Genomic DNA, 19,336 nt, shown 5'->3' with positions numbered 1-19,336 from the left:
GAAATTATTTTTTAAAATCTGTCCTTTTTTTTCTTTGCCTATTTCAAGCAGATAGATGGAAAATTTCAAAAAATTCTTCCTGAGCATAAATATTGAGCATTTTTGAAAATACTGGTTCTAAACTTGTTGAGATCAAACTTCTCTAACAGTCTCAATAGTGTTAGAAATGCTGTTAACTCCTCAACTCTGGAGGGCAGAGCATGTGCTAACACTCACTTGATGGTCTGAACAATTCTCCTTGACTGCAGGGATAAGTCACAGAGCAGAGTGCTCTTGATGGTTCATGGGAAGGGCAGCATGCCCTTATGAACACAAAAATTATAACCACTTCTATCTCTGGGAAGATCTCTAATTCATCAGTAATGTTTCAATGGAATAATGGCCACAAACCCCAGCAGCAATTAGAGAAATATTATTTGCTTTGTTTATTTAATGCAAAGGCACAAGATTTTTATGTTTGTGAACAGAAAGCGACGATGTGCTGCCAGGACAAGGGGGGAAATGGAAGGAAGGATTTTGAGAGCTCTGAGCACTGCTCTCCTCTCTTCTGTTTCTCTGGAACATTTGCCCTTTCTGCCCGTGGTTCCACTGTGGGAGCCATATGGCTTCCAACACTCCTCTAAGTAGCCACTGAGAATTGTCTGCAGTGGAACCCTGCCAAAGCCCTTCCTAGTTTAATGACATGGGGAAGAGCACTGTGCAGTGCTCACCAGCACAGGGGCTCACACGTCCTTGATGCTGATCCTGGAGCCAGCAAGTGATGCTGGGAATTGAACCATCAGTGCTTCAAACACAGGAGTCGACATGTGCCAACCCCTGCTGCATTCAGCCTCTGTGCGTGGCATATTAATGAGACTTGAACTTGAGGTCCAACCTTCAAGCTTGCACAGAAGGAATTACCCAAAGACAAAAAAAAGTCCTCTCTACATCCTGTTTCTCTCTAAGCTTGCACAGGGTTACCAGTTTCTTTGCTGAGTTTGTCCAACCCTAAAGGAGTGACCTTGTTTTTTAGGCCATCACATCTTAGCTCTCCAGACATAACCACAATTTCCCTTGATTTAAAGATTAAAGACATCAGTTTAAAAGATGTTCCAAAGAAACACAGGTAGCCAAGAGGGTAGAGGAGGGGACAGATGAGTGAGTGCTAACCCTCACTCATACCTTATCCATAAATACCTGCTAAATTTCAGAATCAGGATATGGAGCTAGGAGAAGCTTTCTTCTGCCTGAAGGAATGTGTGGTACCAGTGTCAGACCAAATGGGAGAGAGGAGGGTGCTCATCCTGGAGGCTGCATTCCCACATTTCCATACCAGCACAAAGGGGCATTGCTGGGGATCCTCTCAGTGCCTCAGGAGCCAAAAAGGAGCCCAATTCCTGTTCCATCACAACCCTTAGACACATAACTCAATTTGGAATTGTCCAGGTTTATTTTACTTTAATTTCCTGATTTAAATAAAATCTATGGCTATGTAGTAGCCAGCTGGAATGCTGGGTTTAGGGAAGTTTTGCAGTAGTTCCTTTGGACCTTGCAAATGCCTGGTGCATAGTGCAAGCTGGCATCTTATTTTCTGAGAAACTGTTTTTCTCCAGAAGTACATTTGGCAGCAGAGGCAGGATAGAGGTGAAAAAAAAAAAAAAGCCCCTACAGAAGGATGCTCTCTTTCTTTGGAAAGGGTTGCACCTCTGGAGTGAAACTTGACAAGCCATGAAAGCTGTGTCCTGCTGCAAGTCTGTCCAAATGTTAGGGAAAGGGACAGCTTGCAGAGGGTGAACAGAGCCAATGGTAAATGTAACTCCCCACGACAGCATGTTTCTCTGGTGGGAAGAGGGAAGGACAACACATCAATGACCCCAAAACCACAGCCTGCAGCCTTCCCAGGCAAAGATAAAAGACAGAACAAGCCTGTAAAAAAAAGTCACATACTGACTTCTATTTCTTTCAAGGAATTAAACAAATTAAGTTCCAGTGTTCAGGAAATCTCCTCACCTTTCAAACATTTTAGAAATGCAACTAATCAAAACCTACAACAATCCCTGATGAAAGCCTGTGGACAGCTCAGGGAGCTACAGAAGAAAGGTCACAAGTATTGCCCAGTCACAAAGACTATACTGGATGTACATTAACTGAACAATTCATTTGTCTGTGTGTCAGGTCTGCAAATTCACATTTTCTTTTCCACAGGGAGTGTTCTGACTCCCCAGCTCACTCAGTAACAGCAGATAAAACATGTGCTGGCAGCTGGCCACAGTGACTCCAGATCATCACCATTGCTCAGAGCTCCTGTGGACACCAGCAACACTTAAATGCCCATCTCTTACTCCAGTATACCACAAAAGTCACTGCAAATTCTTGCAAGCTACAAAACCAGATCTGAGTGCAATCCCAGTGTTTTCCCAGTACAAGAAACCTATCTGAACAATGCTGTCTTTCCCCCAGGTTTTACTTGACAGAAATCAACAAAAAACCTCACTAATTTTCATGAGAATGAACATCACTTCAGTACAAAATGCTCTAATTAAATCAGCAATTCTGAAATAAAACAGTATATAATCATTATTACCCTAAACCAATACATGATGCAGCAGCAATGCAGTCACATCCAATTAACTTGATTTTATCAATGGTGAAGTTCTCAAAATTATGCTGCCAAAGAGCTACTGATGTCAAAACCAAAAAGCATCATTATTCCATAAAAACACTTCTCAGGTCCCAAAATTTAACCAAAAAATATGTGCATTGTTACATATTTTAGAACATAGAGAAAGATTTGTGTTTAAGGCAAGAGCTGTTTGAGAAGATAACAGAATTCTCCTAAGGCTCCAGTTGCTGATTGGGCTTTCTTGGTCATGCTTCTGTTTCAGCTCATCTGGGTTGGGTACCAAACCAGGACCATCATATTCACAGATATGCACTTTCAGACAAAAACGTGCAATAACCCATCTTTACCACATTTAACAGAACAATAAACTTTGTGCTGACCTTTGGCAAGCGTTCGGGGTCACCGGGGTGCCGGGGGATAACCTTCTGTAACCTTTGGAAACCGTAGTCAATGGTGGGTTCGTTCAGAGCTGAAACAACAACAAACAAAGGTGAGGTGACAAAGGCACAGCAGGGGCTCAGGTGACAATGGCAAAGGTACCATGGGACCATGGCAAAACCCCCTTGGAACTCAGCACTGACTCAGGTCTTGGTCCAAACACTGCTTGAGGTTGGTCCTTTGAATTCCATCCAAACCTTCACACTTCAGCTCCTCCAGCAGAGCTGCTGGAAGATTTGGGGATGTTGCATGCATCTTCCAAACAGGAAGCAATTAATGTCTCTGAAAGGCACTGTGAAATCAATGTGATAAATACTTTACACCCATGTTTCATGTTGAGTTTTTCATATTACGAGGAAGGTGATTGGAAGGCAAAAGTAGTTCCTACTCCAGTGCCTTTTTTGTTCCAAATTTCATTATATATTTAATATGCTCCATGCGCAATGGTCACAAATCATTTTGTTGTGAAATGCAGGCAATTGTCTTGGCAGAGGTTTTATTTTTTACTCATTGACACTGACTTCAGCAGCTTAGGCTCTGATCAGCACTAAACTGATCCAGGAGACCTAATAATTAAAAAAAAAATACATCAATGTTTTTAGTTCATCTTTCCCTAGTCCTTGTCCAATAAAATGGAGGTGAGAAATGGTGAAAGTGGAACACTTTAATCTTCATGAAAATGCTGGTCTCTCTGCATTAATGGAAGCTCTGATTGTGTCAAGCCTTTAAGCACATGCTTATCTGTAAGCACATACTTAAACCCATTTGCTTTCAGCAAAGCAAATTTGAGCATATTATGTTTTTTATATGATTGCCTATAATTACAGGGGACTGCACTGAATGACCTTCTAGCTATATTTCCAGTCATATGATCATTTTAAAACTCAGATGTTAGTGAGACTTCAACATGTGCTTAGAATTTCCTAAGTGCTTTGGTGAACTGGAACAGTCAAGTATTCTCAAGCATCTCTAAACAACAGTACATCTTGACTCTCCCATGCCAATAGAGATGTGGAAATATTCCATAGCAATTTGTTCAAATTTTTTGCATTAAATGGAAAAAAAATATCAATTTGAATGTGGATTTTTGTATTTTCAACCTTTTTTTTTTTGAGGAGAAAAAAAATTATGTTTTTTTTCATTTTTGAGTCACTTTAAAGTCTTTCTTCTCTTGTCTTAGCTTATTAATAGCAAAAAAATTTATTTCTCACACAAAGTCTTACTAATTTATGAATATATATCTTTATGAGGGTCTTATTATGAACTCTTTTATGCAGCTAGAATGACGATTTTTGAACATTGCAAAAAGATTTAGCATTACACTCCATCTCCCAGCCCCAACATGGCATAACCTGTCCATATTTCCATGTTTTACATGAACATTTTTCCATACTTCTAAAGATTTTCATGTTATCATGAAACCAGTACCTAATCCCTGGCTTGTTTGTAATTAATTATGGCATTCCATAACAAGCCCACAAAACAATCTCTTTAAATTATTGTTACTTTCAAACCACATTTCTACAGCAGATTGTCCAGCTGACAAGCAAAGGGTCAAATACCCATCTCCATAAGCTCATCCAGCAATGCAGGCTGAGGCAGAGGAAGGTGATGCTGAGGGATGCAGACCGACCCAACATGGTGAAACACCAACGTGGGGCTGATGGGACTGCCTGGAGAGGCACGTGGTCCATGGGCCAGCAGGACCTCAGCAATCCTCTCACCCCAGAAAGGAACCTTCTGACCATACCCTGAAATGAGTCTTGCAGTATTATGGTAACTCTAGATTAGAAATCCTTCAGGGTTTTACTTTCTGAGCTCATGACATCCCTCCAGTCTCCTTGTTTGTTTGAGGTTTTTCAGGTAGTTCCTTTCATCAGGAATATCTGAATGTGATCTTTTATTTCTATCCAGGAAGGATAGAAATATTTTATTTCTATCTATGGAAGGAGTGAGCATAAGGCTTTTCCCTTGCTTTGGCCCCTTTTGATTTTGGGATGGTTGGGCCTTTTTTCCTACATTTCCTTTCACACCCTGGCCCACACTGACCCCTCTGCTGTGTAGTTTTCCAGAAAATATCCCAGTTCCTTGGTTTGGAACCCCCTGGTTTCCTTACCTCTGAGTTTACTTATAAGGTTCCTTATTTTAAATCCTTTTTCAAATAAATTAATTGACTGCTATTTATATTTATTATCAAAAATAGCTGTTCTATGAGAATATGAAAAAAAACCCAACAAAACCCTACAGATCAAATTTAAATTTCTTTTGCAAATACGTTCAAAGATTTTAGTGTGGTTCTGCCAAATGTGTTTCTCCTCTAATTCAGTCTAGTTTATGGCCATTTTCCCTTTAGATCCTTTGGGAAAGTAGTTACTAAATTCTGCAATATTATAAATGGAGGCCAGTTCTGAAATCCCCCCAGAGTTAGCAGTCATTTTCTCATATCTTCCTACACGTTCAACACATTTGAAATCCACAGAGTATTTCCTCTGAATATTTTCTGAACTAAATGGCCAAAAAAAAAAAAATGTTAATTTTATGGTCCAATCTCAGAAGGCATCAAGCATACCGTGAGAGATAGTGAAAACTTTCAGTTTCAAACAGCTTCAGCTTTACTTTAGTGGTGGGGAGAGGCTGCACACACCAATCTGCAGGACTGGATCCTAAACTGCTATTGTTAAATACCACTCATTAGTCTATACCCCTTCAACCTTTCAATCTTACATAGAATTGAAAAAAAAAAAAGAAAAAGAAAAAAAAAAGATCTTTAGCTGTCTGGACAGATTGGACAATTTCAGCCCTCCAGTCCTTGTTCATTTACAACCCAAATGTAATTAATCATCTCTCAACGAAACAGATCTGTTCACATATTTAACCCCACCCTCAGCATTACACCAGACCAGTTGTGTGTCAGGAGATGGAAAATCTCCAAAAAAAGGGAATATTCTCATCTCCAAGCCCTGCAGAAGAGCTGCTACAAGGTCAGACACATCCCCCTGCAAGGTTTTCCTCTGCCCCTGTACACATGGCTGGTGTCTGCTGCTGAAGTCCATCCACAATAAGGCATTTCCCACACCTTTAATTCAAATAACAGCTTTCTTTCCATGATTGGAAAAAAAAGAATCAATCAGAAATACAAACTCTCTATTTGTGTTCTTGACATCCGTACATTAAAAACAAGCTAACACATATGGTACTTAAAATGCATTCCCATTACCTTATATTTTAAAAGTACCATTGAAAGTACTACTAACTTTAAAAAACTGTACTAAATTCAAATAGGTCCCAAGGCTAATGGAAGCAATTTGTATACCAACCCAAACTGACTGGCCCACTTTTCAAAATACAGGTATGATAATCTTGTGGTTTTAAAAGGACATTTAAATTGAAAGACTGTGAATTTAGTACATAATTATACCAATAGAACCCTTTAACTTGTCAACTTGTAAATCTAAAAGGCTATCAATCATTTCTAAAGAGGAAATAAACCTTAAAATTCTTTGATTGACAGTGCTTATTTTTTATGTAGAAAAAAAAAAAAAGGAGTAAAGTGGCCAGAAATCCATTTACAAAAGTACATTGTTTTACATAGGTGAGTAAAAAGCCAATAATTACACCTCCAAAAGACATATAAATCAAGGTAAGTACTTTTCCCTCACTTACATATTTTAAGTTGCAGTAAACTTCAGGTAACTTTTTATTAAAATACTTTTCCAAATGCATGGCTTATTGAAGCCATTAATAGAGTAGCATTTTCATTTAAGCTAATATAATCATTTTTGCAAATACAAGATTTAAGCCATTTTTCTCCTTCCAAACAATAAACTTTCAGCCTGTCTCTTGTGTGAATTAACTAAAATTACACCCAGGTGTACAAAATCTGTCTATCTATCCTAGTGTATGAGTTAAGGCACAATATTTATTATTCTTACCATTTTATGAATTACTTCTTAAACCCTTGAGGAAGAACTTTCTTTCAAATTAGACTCTAACAGAATAAGCCATGAAGCTCTTTATGCAGTAACGCTAAAGCCATAACTCATAAAATCTCAGGCTTTTAATCAAGAAAATGCACAATGTCTGTGGAAATAGGCATGTGCACATTATAGCCATCTTTTCAAAGTCCAGCTTATGTTTTCAACAAAAATGCTGCTCATGCCTCTGAGAAAAAATGTTTCCATCATAACCATAATTTTGAATTCTGCACAAATAATTTTAATAACCACATGCAGATAATCTACCATCTTTAAAAGTCTCTTTTTTTTAACTAGTCAGTGGAGGGCTTTTTTTAATATTTCACATAATGAATTCCTACTGTGTCAATAAAGCTTTGGTTGTTAATTGAATGACTGTCTGATGTATCTGAGAGAGGAATTTGTTTCTCTGGCCATGCTGCCAACTCCCAGCAGAATGATCGACACTTAATATCAGCAATTAAAAGGACCTGTTCAAATATCATATGGAATTCGTAGCTTGGGGTAGTGTAGAGAGCCCTTCACCAAGGAAAACTCATTCAGCAAATGCAGAGAGTAATTGAATTAGACACATTTTAACATTATTATTCAAAGAAAAATAAACACACACTACATAGCAGCATTATGGAAATATTTCAGAATGTAAAACATATCCAGTTAATTTGTTTCCCATGCATTCATGGTTTCATTTACTCCTTTTATTTTTCAGTCCTTGTTTCTTTTTCATTCTGTTTGACCCAAAACCAGTGAGAAAGCAGCACTTAGACCGATGAACTTCCCATATGCTTTTCCAGTGGAAAAGGCTGCAAGGACAGGGAAGGGACTCTGAGGGCTCAAATAACCCCCCAAAAAAGGCTGAAGGCTACAAAAAAATTGCCTCAGGCCCACAGGTCTGATCGTCCCTGTCTCAGAGGAGAAATCTGGTTTTGATTTTTTTTAAGTGAAGCACTCAGGGAAAGGGTGAATGTGGGAATTAAATATCCCACAGCGTCTGCTCCTGTGGAGCACCAGGGAGCCACCAAGCACTGGAATGGAAGAAGATGCTTCAGACTCTTCCCCTGTCTCTTCACAAATTTATTTTGTAAATTTGGCTCTACAACAAAATTAGACAGCTGGTGACAGGTCCTGAATTGCAGTGCCAAAGAGGTGAGGCTTTGGGGTCTACACAGTTGTTTTGGGGTTTTTTCCTGTCCAATGAGAGAACTTGTCAGAATATAAATAGAAGGTAATTCTGTGGCCAAGATACAGAAAGTTTTGTGTCTCAACACCTCAAAGCCACAAAAGACTTCTGCTGCAAGCCCCTGACCCTAACAAAATAAAACACTGACTGCAGAAGATGGGAACAGGACAGGACAGACCATAATAGTGTAATTTCCAGGTACTAAAATGCCTTGCTAAGGCCCTGCAGGACAGCACTGCTAGTGGATGGTGCTAGAAAGCAACATTTTGACACCAAACCCAACGACTCTCATGCACAGTGGCCTCTTTCTGCCTGCTCTACAAAGCCAGCAACAAAAACCCACTTCAAAACTCCATCCTCAAATCAGAAAAAGTCTGTTCAGCAAATCTCCCTGCAAAGACTTTTCCTTTGCTAATTAAAGCTCCTTAAATGAAAACATGCAAGCATTTGAGCTATTGGTTGTTGTTGTTGTGAATTTGTCTTGCTTTTTCTAAAGTTTTCTTTCCACTGACTTTCCCTGGAGTGTTTATTCCCACAAGAAGTGGAAAATGGAAGTGAGAGTCTGCACAGAAAGTCTGGGCTAGAAAGGCCCTTCCAGAATTTCCTCATTTTTCTGGTCTTTACTTAAACATGCTCCTGTGCATTGAATTTCCATTTCTAAAACTGAACTGTGACATCATGACATTTTTTTAAATTGGAAATAGAGATATCTGAAATGTAATTCCTACATTTTACTGCCACGTAATGCCCCAACAGACAATGAGAAAAATGCAGAGCTGAGTGAAATGACAAACCCAACACCGAGTTCTCCTGAGCTCCCCAGTGACTGCTCTTCACTTGAACTAAAGATGCAGCAGGCCAGTGTTGGAGGCAGCTCCTCCATGGTCATCAGTGTTATTACAGACATGATAGACAGTGTGATATTTTCTTCCTGAAAATAAATTTTTTCCAAGAACTTAGAACCAGAGGAGCAATTCCCTTCTCTGCAGCCAGCGGAGGTGCTGAAGGTGCAAGGAATGCATGTCTTGAGCCCCATATCTTTATGGAAGTTACAGAATGTGATTATGAGATCTGTCTAGCAGGAATTATGTGTTGGTTTCTCCAAACACAACAACTTTGAAAGTTCACTCACAGCAACCTGCAATCTGGCTTGGAGGGAAAAAAAAGTCAAACAATTTGTGAGCTTCACAGTTTCTTCTTCCTCTGACTGCACTGACCTCTTGTCTAATGGGGAAGATTTGGCCTTAAGGGAGTCTGAAACAGAATCCAGTTTCAGGCACTGGAATTTAAACATCCCAATTTCACATCAGGCTGGTGGAATTCACTGGGGATGTGCCTACAGAGGGCCAGAAGGAAATTAAAGCATGTTGGTTACTTCGTCTGGCTGTCCAGGTTAATTGATGCAACTTTGGCAGTCATTATAAAAAGGGATAAACAGCATTTAAATGTGAATATTTTCCAGTTTTTCAGACAAATTCTGGAGGTGCATGTGAGCAGGCAGCAAAAAATTCATTGAAAAGGGCTGGTTCTCAATGGCTTATCCCCACACTGAAATAAATAAATATATGTGCACACATAAACACAAGCACAGAAATGCATCCAAGCCAAGATTTCCAATAATGGGTGTGTAAGATTAGTTATAAGATCTATATTTAGATCTACTTTAAAACATTTTAAAAATAAAGACACGGCATTTATTTTTAAGCTGTTGGCTCAGAAACAGATGCAGAGATGTACCACACAGAGCGTGGGAGATGCTGAACTGTCACCTCATGTAACCTTTCCTTTCATTCTGTATTCTGCATATTTTCAACAATTTTTCCTCTGCATGCACTTCTCAAATTCCACAGTGTAGGTGCAGACACCTTTAAAATTGTCCTAGGGATAATTTTGGATAACACACAGGTAGGGTTTTTTTTTCTTTTTTCACCCTTCACAAAGTCCTTTGGAGTAGACAGTATTGGAAACCATTTTTGAAACCTGTTTGTATGCAGAAATATCTCGTTTTGAATATTGCCTCTCTCACTTTTAACCTTGTTATTTCTCATCATGTCTTCAGATTATTAAAAAAAAAAAACAACTATTACCAGGGGATGCATAAATGAAAAAACTCAAGCTTTTTAGCCGAAATTTGGCTGTTTCTCAGAATTGTAGACTTCTGACTTGCAAGGTCCCAATGGTCAGAGAAAAAAAAAATTTTCAAGAGAGTAAATTGGAAAAACACCAGCACTCACATCCAAAATCTCTGGAAATGAGATTCACAGGGAAATACAAGTGGAGTTGAATCATAAAAATGAGATGAATTATGCCTAGCTGTAATGAATATTATAGGTGTGGTGCTCTTGGAAGGGTCTGACCTGCTGTGAGGTTTAATTTAGGTCTTTAATCCCTCTCCATAACTAATTTAAAATCCCTTGAGAAAACAATAGCTTCCACACACCTTTATTTTTAAATATTAGCTTTGACTTGTCTACATGAAATTGCAGTAAGGCTACTCACCCAAAAGCAAAAGGACCATTTTGGCTGCAGCCCAGATGATGCAGCAAATTGTTTAACATTGAAACAGTTGAGTTTGTTGTTTTCTAGTTTGTGACATTTAAATAGAAATGTATAATTTGAGAGCTTTAGGTAGTCTCTGATTTCAGCAGCAGATGCATCACCTGCTTCCATGACTGTTCAGGGTTTGGGGATTCTTCTCTGCAAAAATGTTGACAATAAATGTTATCAAGGGTAAAAAAAAAAATAAAAAAATCATCCCAGCCTGTCTGATAAACATGTTTCCCTGGCCTCACACCCCAGTGAGCACTGTGACACTATACTTTTATCATCTAGTGTGTGCTCAGAATGAGCTTAGAACAGCAATTGCCAGGAATAGGCAGGCGATAAACTGCATTGATTTAACACATCTTGTTTTCAATCATGCTCGGATTTTCTGAGCACGCATTTTTCCTGTACTTCAGCTTGTAGCTTTTATCTGACGAGCTGATCCCTTTTCACTGCAAAATGAAAAGGTCGCACAATAAGACACGGTTTACTGGAACTTGAGCATGCACCAGGGAAAGTATTTTAGATAAATACTGTCAGACATAGTGGAGCTGAATTTCAACAACACAATTGCTAAACAACAATACTTATTACTCTCTAGAACAAGCCTACAAGCAACTTATGGCTTACAGCAGGGGAGATCTCAGAGTTTGGCTCAGTAGTTAAAGAAACCTTATTAAAGGTTGTTTAAAGATGCAGCATTGTTTTTGCCTTACATGCACCTACCAGTCCTACCCCAGGAACAAACTAATACTCCTTCAATTCCTGTCCTAGCTAACTTATAAATTATGGAAAACCACACCAATGACTTTTCTTATTCTTTTGTCTTTTTTTTTTTTTTTGGCAGAAAGTTGATTGACTACATGCTTGATTTAATTTAATCAAATGGAGCACTAGGTGCTGGTAAAAAATAAAATTATCCAAATGTGAAAGCAATTTAACTGAAACTAATTCATTAACCAAGGTGAGTCACTGAGGAGGTCAGTAAATAAGCAAGGAGTAATATGGCATGAACCATTCACCAAGACCAAGGCATAGTAGGCTCAGAAGACTAACTCTAATTCATCTCCTTCCTCCCTCTGAATGATTGCAGCGATCCTGACCAATACAGGACTGGAAGAAAAATATCCTCACTTTTTTCTATCAGAAGGGGCAAAGAAAATTTCCAAGTTATTTTTTACTACACTGGTTATACTCAAAAAAAGATACCATCTATTTTTCATGGAAGATGCAATACAAAAGGAAGTCCCAAAACCAAGCTGCATCCCCACAGACCTCCTCCCCATTTCACAATTGGTGCGAAATATTTATGTTTTCATTGCTTCTCCTGAATATGCTTATTACTCATTTAGGTCCAGCACAAACTCATCCTAGATTTACTTTGTCCAAGATCCTGAACCACTTTAAAGCAGAACCATTCTGCCAAATTTTCTGAAACTACACTGACATTGGCTGAAGTTTAGCTAGTCTACTGCATATACACATCAGGTAGCCAAGCCTCCAACTCTAGTCAGAACCATCCATCTTTTAGATATTCCGCTCACATTGTGAGTCTTACAGAAAAAAATATCACAAATATTATTTAAGTTAGATTTTTGAATTATAATTTTAAATAGTCAAGTCACAAGCAAAGGGACAGAATGGAAGAAAAGCATAAAGTAAAATCCAACTGTGCATGCAATGCCACCTCTTATTTAGCTCTGTGAGCCTGACTGCAAGAGGACTCACATGAGCATCGATTTCTCCTTCTCACCTGGCAAGGTTTTTCGGTTGTTTTTTTGCTAGAGGAGTAAGTTGAAAATCCGTGCTGCATTTTAGGGTTATCTCATGCAGCACAGGCAGAATTCTGATAGGTCTACTCCATTAAGTGCTCATAATCCCAGGAATGAAAGTAACTCATTTCTTCCCAGGGTGCCTGTTAACTGAGAAACTCATCTTAATTGGATGCACAGCTCAGTTAAGCATCTCCACACCCGCAGACCATGAGCGCCCCATGGGCAGCTCTGCCAGGCCCTCCCTGCCTGGGGCTCAGCAAAGGAGGGGATGGGACGAGCAAACACCGTCAGGGGCTGGTGCTCCTGACAAAATGAGGGCTCTGGGCTGGACTGGCTTTGGCTAAATTATCAGCATTGGATCACCTTGCCAGTCAATTACAGAGGGATCAACAAATCCTGCAGCTCTGCCCCCAAACACGAGCTCAGCACCCCTGAACACGCCACAGAGAGATCACTGGGCTGGATCTGCAGCCTCACAGGCAGAGGGGAAGAGGAAGCAAAAATAATTGCTTAAATCCTCCCTTCTCATTCTGCCTCTCTTCCACCCTCCCAATTTACCTTCTAGAGTATACTCAGTAAACCAGGGAAAGTGATTATGGAAATTAAAATATCTGAGATGCAACCATTTTCCTACAAAACTGGTATCTGAAAAAGAAGCTGTAAAAGGCAAGGAAGTGAGGAACCAGCCTCAAACTCACTGTCCTGTTATTAATTTCTCTCAACATTTCATTTACAGCAGGAATGAATGACTCTCCAGTGGTCACTGCTGAGTTTGGGATAGACAGCAAAACATCTGAGCTGGTTGATGGCACCCCAGAGCAGTCACCACATCCCTGTGCTTGAACTGGATTATTTTTTCCAAAATGGGAAATATTAAAATTTCTCTAATTAACACAGAGGTGGAATGCACAAATTAAAGATTGTGAAATTACCAGTAAATAGAATGAAAGAGGTAAAGTTATGATAGATAATCAGATACCATCAAACAGGTTTATAATCATGCACTTACTTCCTAATTTTCTAGATATTATTGGCAGCCTATAGGAAAATTCAGATCTCAGTTCAGAAGTTATCAATAAAATAACTCCCAAGTAGCATAGTATTGCTATTTTCTCTTGTATGAAACAAATATCTGCTTTCAATCCAATTCAAAACAAAAGCAAACTTCCTGTAATGGATTACATTATTCTGCACAATTTTTTTCCTAGTAGATTTCATAAGAACTGTTGTCAAAAAAAATTGCCACCAAAATCTATGTGTATTGTATTAATATGCCTCAAAGTTCAATACCAACACAAACAGTATCATCAGGTGATAAAAACAAAGATACTGCAAGTGTGACATGAAAAAAGAGTATTCGAATGTTAAAATCTAATTTAGCAATTTGCAAATTGCTGCTCTAAAAGGAGGAATTTAGCATTAATCTTGCTGGAAGTGGCATATTTATCAGGAACTGATTTGCAGCTTTCCAGGCAGTAAGCAATGATATAAATACATTTCTGGGCCCATCAGCACTATGCAAGAGTGAGCTTAAACAGGCAAACTCAGGGAGGCCCTGGGTGTGTGAAGCTTTAAGCACCTGGCTGCCAGAGTTAATTAATGTGCACAGAGGATGCTCTGATGCTCCTGCTCCAAACCAGCTCCTGCACAACTGCCCCGGGGTATCTCTGCCTCCTGGGCAGCGTATCCCAGCTCCAGGGAAGCTTTTCCCTGCTCCCACGTGTCCCCTGTGCATGCCGAGCCCATCCTCTCTGTCAGGACACCTTCCTTCACCAAACAGGACACAGGAAAAGGGATGGGACTGCAGAAATGTCCAATATCTTGGGTTTCAGAGAAATCCCTTTGGTTTTGCACTGAAGGCCCTGTGTGGGTGCTGCACAGCCCATGTGTGCCCATGGGCAGCTGAGTCCATCCCTGCAGAGCTTGGGCACAGCCAGGGGGTCTGACCACACCTTAGAGGTCTCTGAAGACAGGAGATCTCCACCAGCGGCGTTTTCTCACTGTTTCTCACTTGATTTCCACATTCTGTGTGGTCTCTTCCCTGATCATGATACTCAGTGGTAAAACAGTTATTGAAAATAAACCTAAATTTTAGCTGATTGAGCAACAAATGGACATTGATAAGGTTCTGTGCATCCTGCTGGAGCAGGTGGATCCTCACTCCCCCAAGCTGAAGCTCAGGAGACACAGCAATGATATTTAATTCTAGGACATGCAAACTGGCTGATGCTTTCTCTAAAAAGCAAAGGGAAATGCAATGTCACCTTTTTCTTCCAAACTTTTCTTGTTGCACAAAACAAAAGTGAAAGAGCAAAAGAAAAGGAAAAAACTCCCATGGGATTCACCTGCTCTACCTGTCATTTCCTTTTGTTCCCTTTCCTTCTGCAATTCCCCCCACACCAGCAACATAACACAGTTCCCTTCAAAAACTACTATTTCAGTACTTTATCACAAATATAAAGGAAAAACTGAAGTACTGAAACACAAATAAAAGGAAACCAAACACACCATCTCCTGGGCACATAGAACAAAACTAGAAAAAAATACTTTTTCTTAACATTAAAATATTCTGAAATTAAATAATTAGAAAGGGAGAGGTGGGACAAATGCAACTCTGGTTTAAAGTTTCTTATAATATGAAATCCCATAATATTCTATAGGCAGCATTCACCATCAGCTAAACTGACCCACTGAACTCTGGTGCAAGTGTCAGATGGCAGAATTTAGTTTCAAGTACTCTTTAAAAAGTAATCAGGGTTGACTTTTATGACATTCAACTACTAAGCATGCAAATCATTATTTATTATTTCTTAGGCTTTCAAATCTCACTGGATTAAAGAACACATTACATTATTTGGTCAGAATATTTTTCAGCTCTGTATTTTAATCAGATTATGGCTGTGGAGACCTTAAGTTTCAGGATATTTCCTCAGCAAAGAAGATGTATTTCCACCAGCAAGAATGAAGTCACTCTCTTTGTTGTGAACCTATTCAATGTTTTATTTCCCCCTCAGTATAAGAGCTCTTTCCACATTATTTGACATCATACATTCCCTGTAATTTATAGCAGCCCTGAATTATTTCTCAGTTTCAGAGCTGGGGAACAAACAGCCACAAAGCCATAAAATTTAGGTACCTATGCCTATTTAAAAAATCCCAGCAGGCACCTAAATGAACTTTCAGGACTCTAAATGCAATTAAAATTCTGACTTTAAGTAACAGGGTCAAAAAGGAAGCTTGAGACTCAGAAGAGGCTTTTCTGCCACTGCAAGAAAAGCTGCTGCTCTCCAGTGCTTGGACCTGCAGTTTGAACTGTCTGAGGCATCAGGATTGAGATCCTTCAATCAGTCAAGTTTTAGTGAACTAAATCTGTAAATAAGCACAAAGGACAAAATTTAAAATTTCTTCCTCTGTGCTGTGCTGGGCAGGGTAGAAGAGTTGGGCACAGTTTTTCAGTAGTAAAGTGCAGAGGAAAGGAGCTGTCAGTCAATGATAACCTCCTATTCCAAGCACACAGGGCTTTTCAACTTCAAAAGGCACTAATGAGTAAAAATTAGTATCTGCCCATCCTTGTACTAATGCCTTCAAGTAGAATTTATTCTATTTGAAGTTTTTTTAAAGTGTATTTGTATTCTTAATTTATTCCTAGTCATCCTGAAAGCTTTTGGAGACATGTAAGATCACCCCTAAAAAACTGACATTCAGTGACTGCCATTAATTTCCCATTTCATAACATGTTTCACAGAGGAAAAGCAGTATTTTCCAACCTGTGGTGTACAAAACTCCTGGACCCCAGAAGTCCTGCAACTGTTTCTTGGTGACCCATGAAAGGGAGCCAAGAGAGGTGCAAGTCTGTGGTCAGCTGGTTAAAGCCACTGCACAATTCATTGTCCAAAGGTCTGCATTTGTACTGGAAAATATTCAGGTGTCCACAACCCTAAAAATGTTGCAGAGGCTGCAATAGAAGGTTTGTTGGCACAAGCTCTCCTCCCACTGGAAGATTTGCTACATATATTGAGGCACCAGCTTGGAAGATTGTGGATATTTTCTGCTGAATGGGGCCCTTGGAGAGGAAATATTTGATTTACTGCAGAGTTCTCATTTCCCTGAATTGCAAATAAAGTGTAATTTGATTAAATGTAAATGAATCCTACAATACTTTTGGTGGCTTGTCTGAAACAATTGATTGTAATGGGCATCCATCATTTGGCTTGATTTTAATTCAGAGACAAAAAAGGCAAAATGAGAAAACTAAAGCAAGCACCACTAACATTCTAGAGCTGGAGCAGTCGAGATTCCTGGTGTTGGACTGTCATTCCCATTGTTCTCAGAGTAGAGGGGAAATGCAAAAGCAAAAGCTGAAGAATAATGGGAAACACATACATAGAAATAGATCTAGAGGAAAATTCAGCTTTTTCACAACGTGTTCTGTTAAATCAGCTTAAGGAGCACAATTTGTTAAATTTATTTTACCATCAATATTCTGAAATGAATGAGTAAGGAAAATGAATATTGCTCTGTGTTTCTCAGTTAGAAGAAAAGCTTTGTTTTTATAGATCACCCAAGTCCTTTTTCACCAAGATAATTTCCAAGTGCATAACACTAACTTCAGCAGTTCTTGTGGTTTGAAATAATAAGAGAAGTGAAATTACTGATACATACAAGCTTGATAAACTTTTGGTGTCACTTTCTTCAAATGTGGAACTACTCCAACCACAGCGATAATAATAGATGACCAGATTGTAACTGCTTTATTGCTTCTTTTTCCTCATAAATTTTAATTTTGGAAAGTTAAGTGAAAAATGTGGTTTCAATTTCCTACAAATTGCACACAATTGGGTTTTAACAAGAGCATAGAAAGATATGGTACGTTCTTTGGAGTGAATTAGGGAGAGGAGTTTGTGTCTTTGTCTTTCAGCATCATCAGAATAACAAAGTTCAAAATGCAATAAAGATGACTGCAAAAAAAAGCAACTGTACGATGTAGTAAGAAAAGCAAGGAGTAATTCTTTACCTAAATAAGCTCTGAGCAATTTAACACAAAAATACCTGCTTTAGCCTTCCTCTCCTCTGTTTTACCAGACGAGAGCTTAGAAGAACTCAGGCAGCAGACACGTGTTACAGGAAAGCCTCTAACAAGGAAACTCGGTGTACATAAAATCCTTTACCAGCAGTACCAAAACTGCCCAAATGCTGTGCAAAGCAGCCCTGCTCAGGCCATGTTAAAAAGGCTAAATACTGGATAAATACTTCTGTGGAACTACCAAAACAAGAGCAGAAATGAAAGCCAAGAGGAGACAGAGATAATATTGATTTTGCCCAAGAAGCACATGGGGCTCAAACCAGCGTGTGGCTTTACCCACAGTACCTGCACCTACAACTACAGAACACTCATCAGGATCTTAAATCATACTAAAGGTGAGCAGATTCCCTTCAGCAGCAATGGTCCAAGAGAGGTTTTTGAGGTGGAAGATGCCCTGGAGGAGGTAAGGGCAGCACCAAGCAAATGTTGAGAGAGGATCCTGTCAGTGCTGCCAGCAGAGAACCGAGGGGGCTTCACTCAGGATGGACAGGGAGGTGACCCAAGGCAAACCAAACCTATTGGTCAGCACAGCTCTGAAATGGGGAGGGGTGGAGATTGAAATACAAGATTGAATATCCCCTAAATGCCTGCAGTCAGGCAGTCAAAACTGTAAAGTCTATAGGTACTGTGAATCTTAGAATTATCCCATGAAAATATGCAGTGGTTGACAATTAGATTCCTAATTCAACCAAGCACTTAAGTAACCTAAAGACTTCCTTGACTTTCAAGTTGTTTGGCTGCTTCTATGTAAGGATACTCTTGAATCCTAAAGTATATAAATTGATTTACATCTTTTTAAACAAAAAATACAGCAAAAATTATGTAGAAATGTATGTAAATACAAAGCCTTTATCAGTTTTCTTTAAAATGTTTAAAAATATTCAGAGCTTATAGAGAAAAATAAGTAGGAAATAAACAAAAGTGACACATTTTTAATGAGTTTCAGTGCAAAAAGGAATTTTCATTATCAAAGTGTATGTGAAAAAAATCAAATTCCCTAAGAAAAAAAAATCTGGCACTGTAACTAGCACTTCAGGGGGAAAAAACCCATCTTCCATAAAAATTCAAATTATCAAATTTGCAAAATCTAAAGGGACAAAAGTTATTAGGGAATTACTGCAGAAATTTGAGAAAATATCTGTGATGAATTTCATGCAGCTTTAGACTTTATTACACAAATCCCTAGGAATTTTTTTTCTGTAAGAAAGCTGATTGGACAATAACTGTAAACCCCAAACTGTTTTCTAAAAACCCACACGTGTACTGATGAGCTGCTCTGCTGACACCCCAAGCCATGTTTGTTTCCTGAGTTAGATTTAACACACATTTTCTGTCCTTATCATTGAAGGGGTATCAGGGACAGCTAAAGGTGACACACAGACTCTATCATCAGAAGGCATGAAAAGACACTTTGTTATTAGAAATCTACAGTTTTTATAGAAACAATGGTGGTCTTAACATTTGATTGGCTTTTAGGAATTTTCTCTCACACTAATGGTGAATTATGAATAGTATACTCTGGAGAGCTATATCTATAAACAATGGTTACAGAAAGGGAGATAACAATTGCTTGAATTCTTTTCTTCTAAGTTTCTTACAGCTTCTACACAGTTTCCCAGGATTTTCCTGGGACAATTACGTCTCTCTCTGTTCAGAGGATATGTAATTACTACATGTCCTATGACTGAAATCACCAAAGGCAGAAAAACCCCACAGGCATTGCCAGTGCTTTAAAAAGAT

General features: G+C 38.9%; 1 protein-coding gene across 9 annotated transcripts in view; it reads right to left on the bottom strand.

The window, feature by feature from the left end:
• The window catches only part of EBF1 (EBF transcription factor 1), a 265,144-nt gene that overhangs the window by 25,885 nt on the left and 219,923 nt on the right, over window positions 1–19,336 (bottom strand). For all 9 annotated transcript variants that reach the window (XM_074552027.1, XM_074552028.1, XM_074552029.1 and 6 more), the window contains exon 11: window positions 2,983–3,071. In XM_074552027.1, the coding sequence (XP_074408128.1) occupies window positions 2,983–3,071 (89 nt within the window). The remainder of the gene's footprint in view (window positions 1–2,982; window positions 3,072–19,336) is intronic.

This window comes from Zonotrichia albicollis, chromosome 15 (assembly GCF_047830755.1).
Source record: "Zonotrichia albicollis isolate bZonAlb1 chromosome 15, bZonAlb1.hap1, whole genome shotgun sequence".
Taxonomy (NCBI): domain Eukaryota; kingdom Metazoa; phylum Chordata; class Aves; order Passeriformes; family Passerellidae; genus Zonotrichia; species Zonotrichia albicollis.
This window is presented reverse-complemented; position numbering and strand designations above follow the sequence as displayed.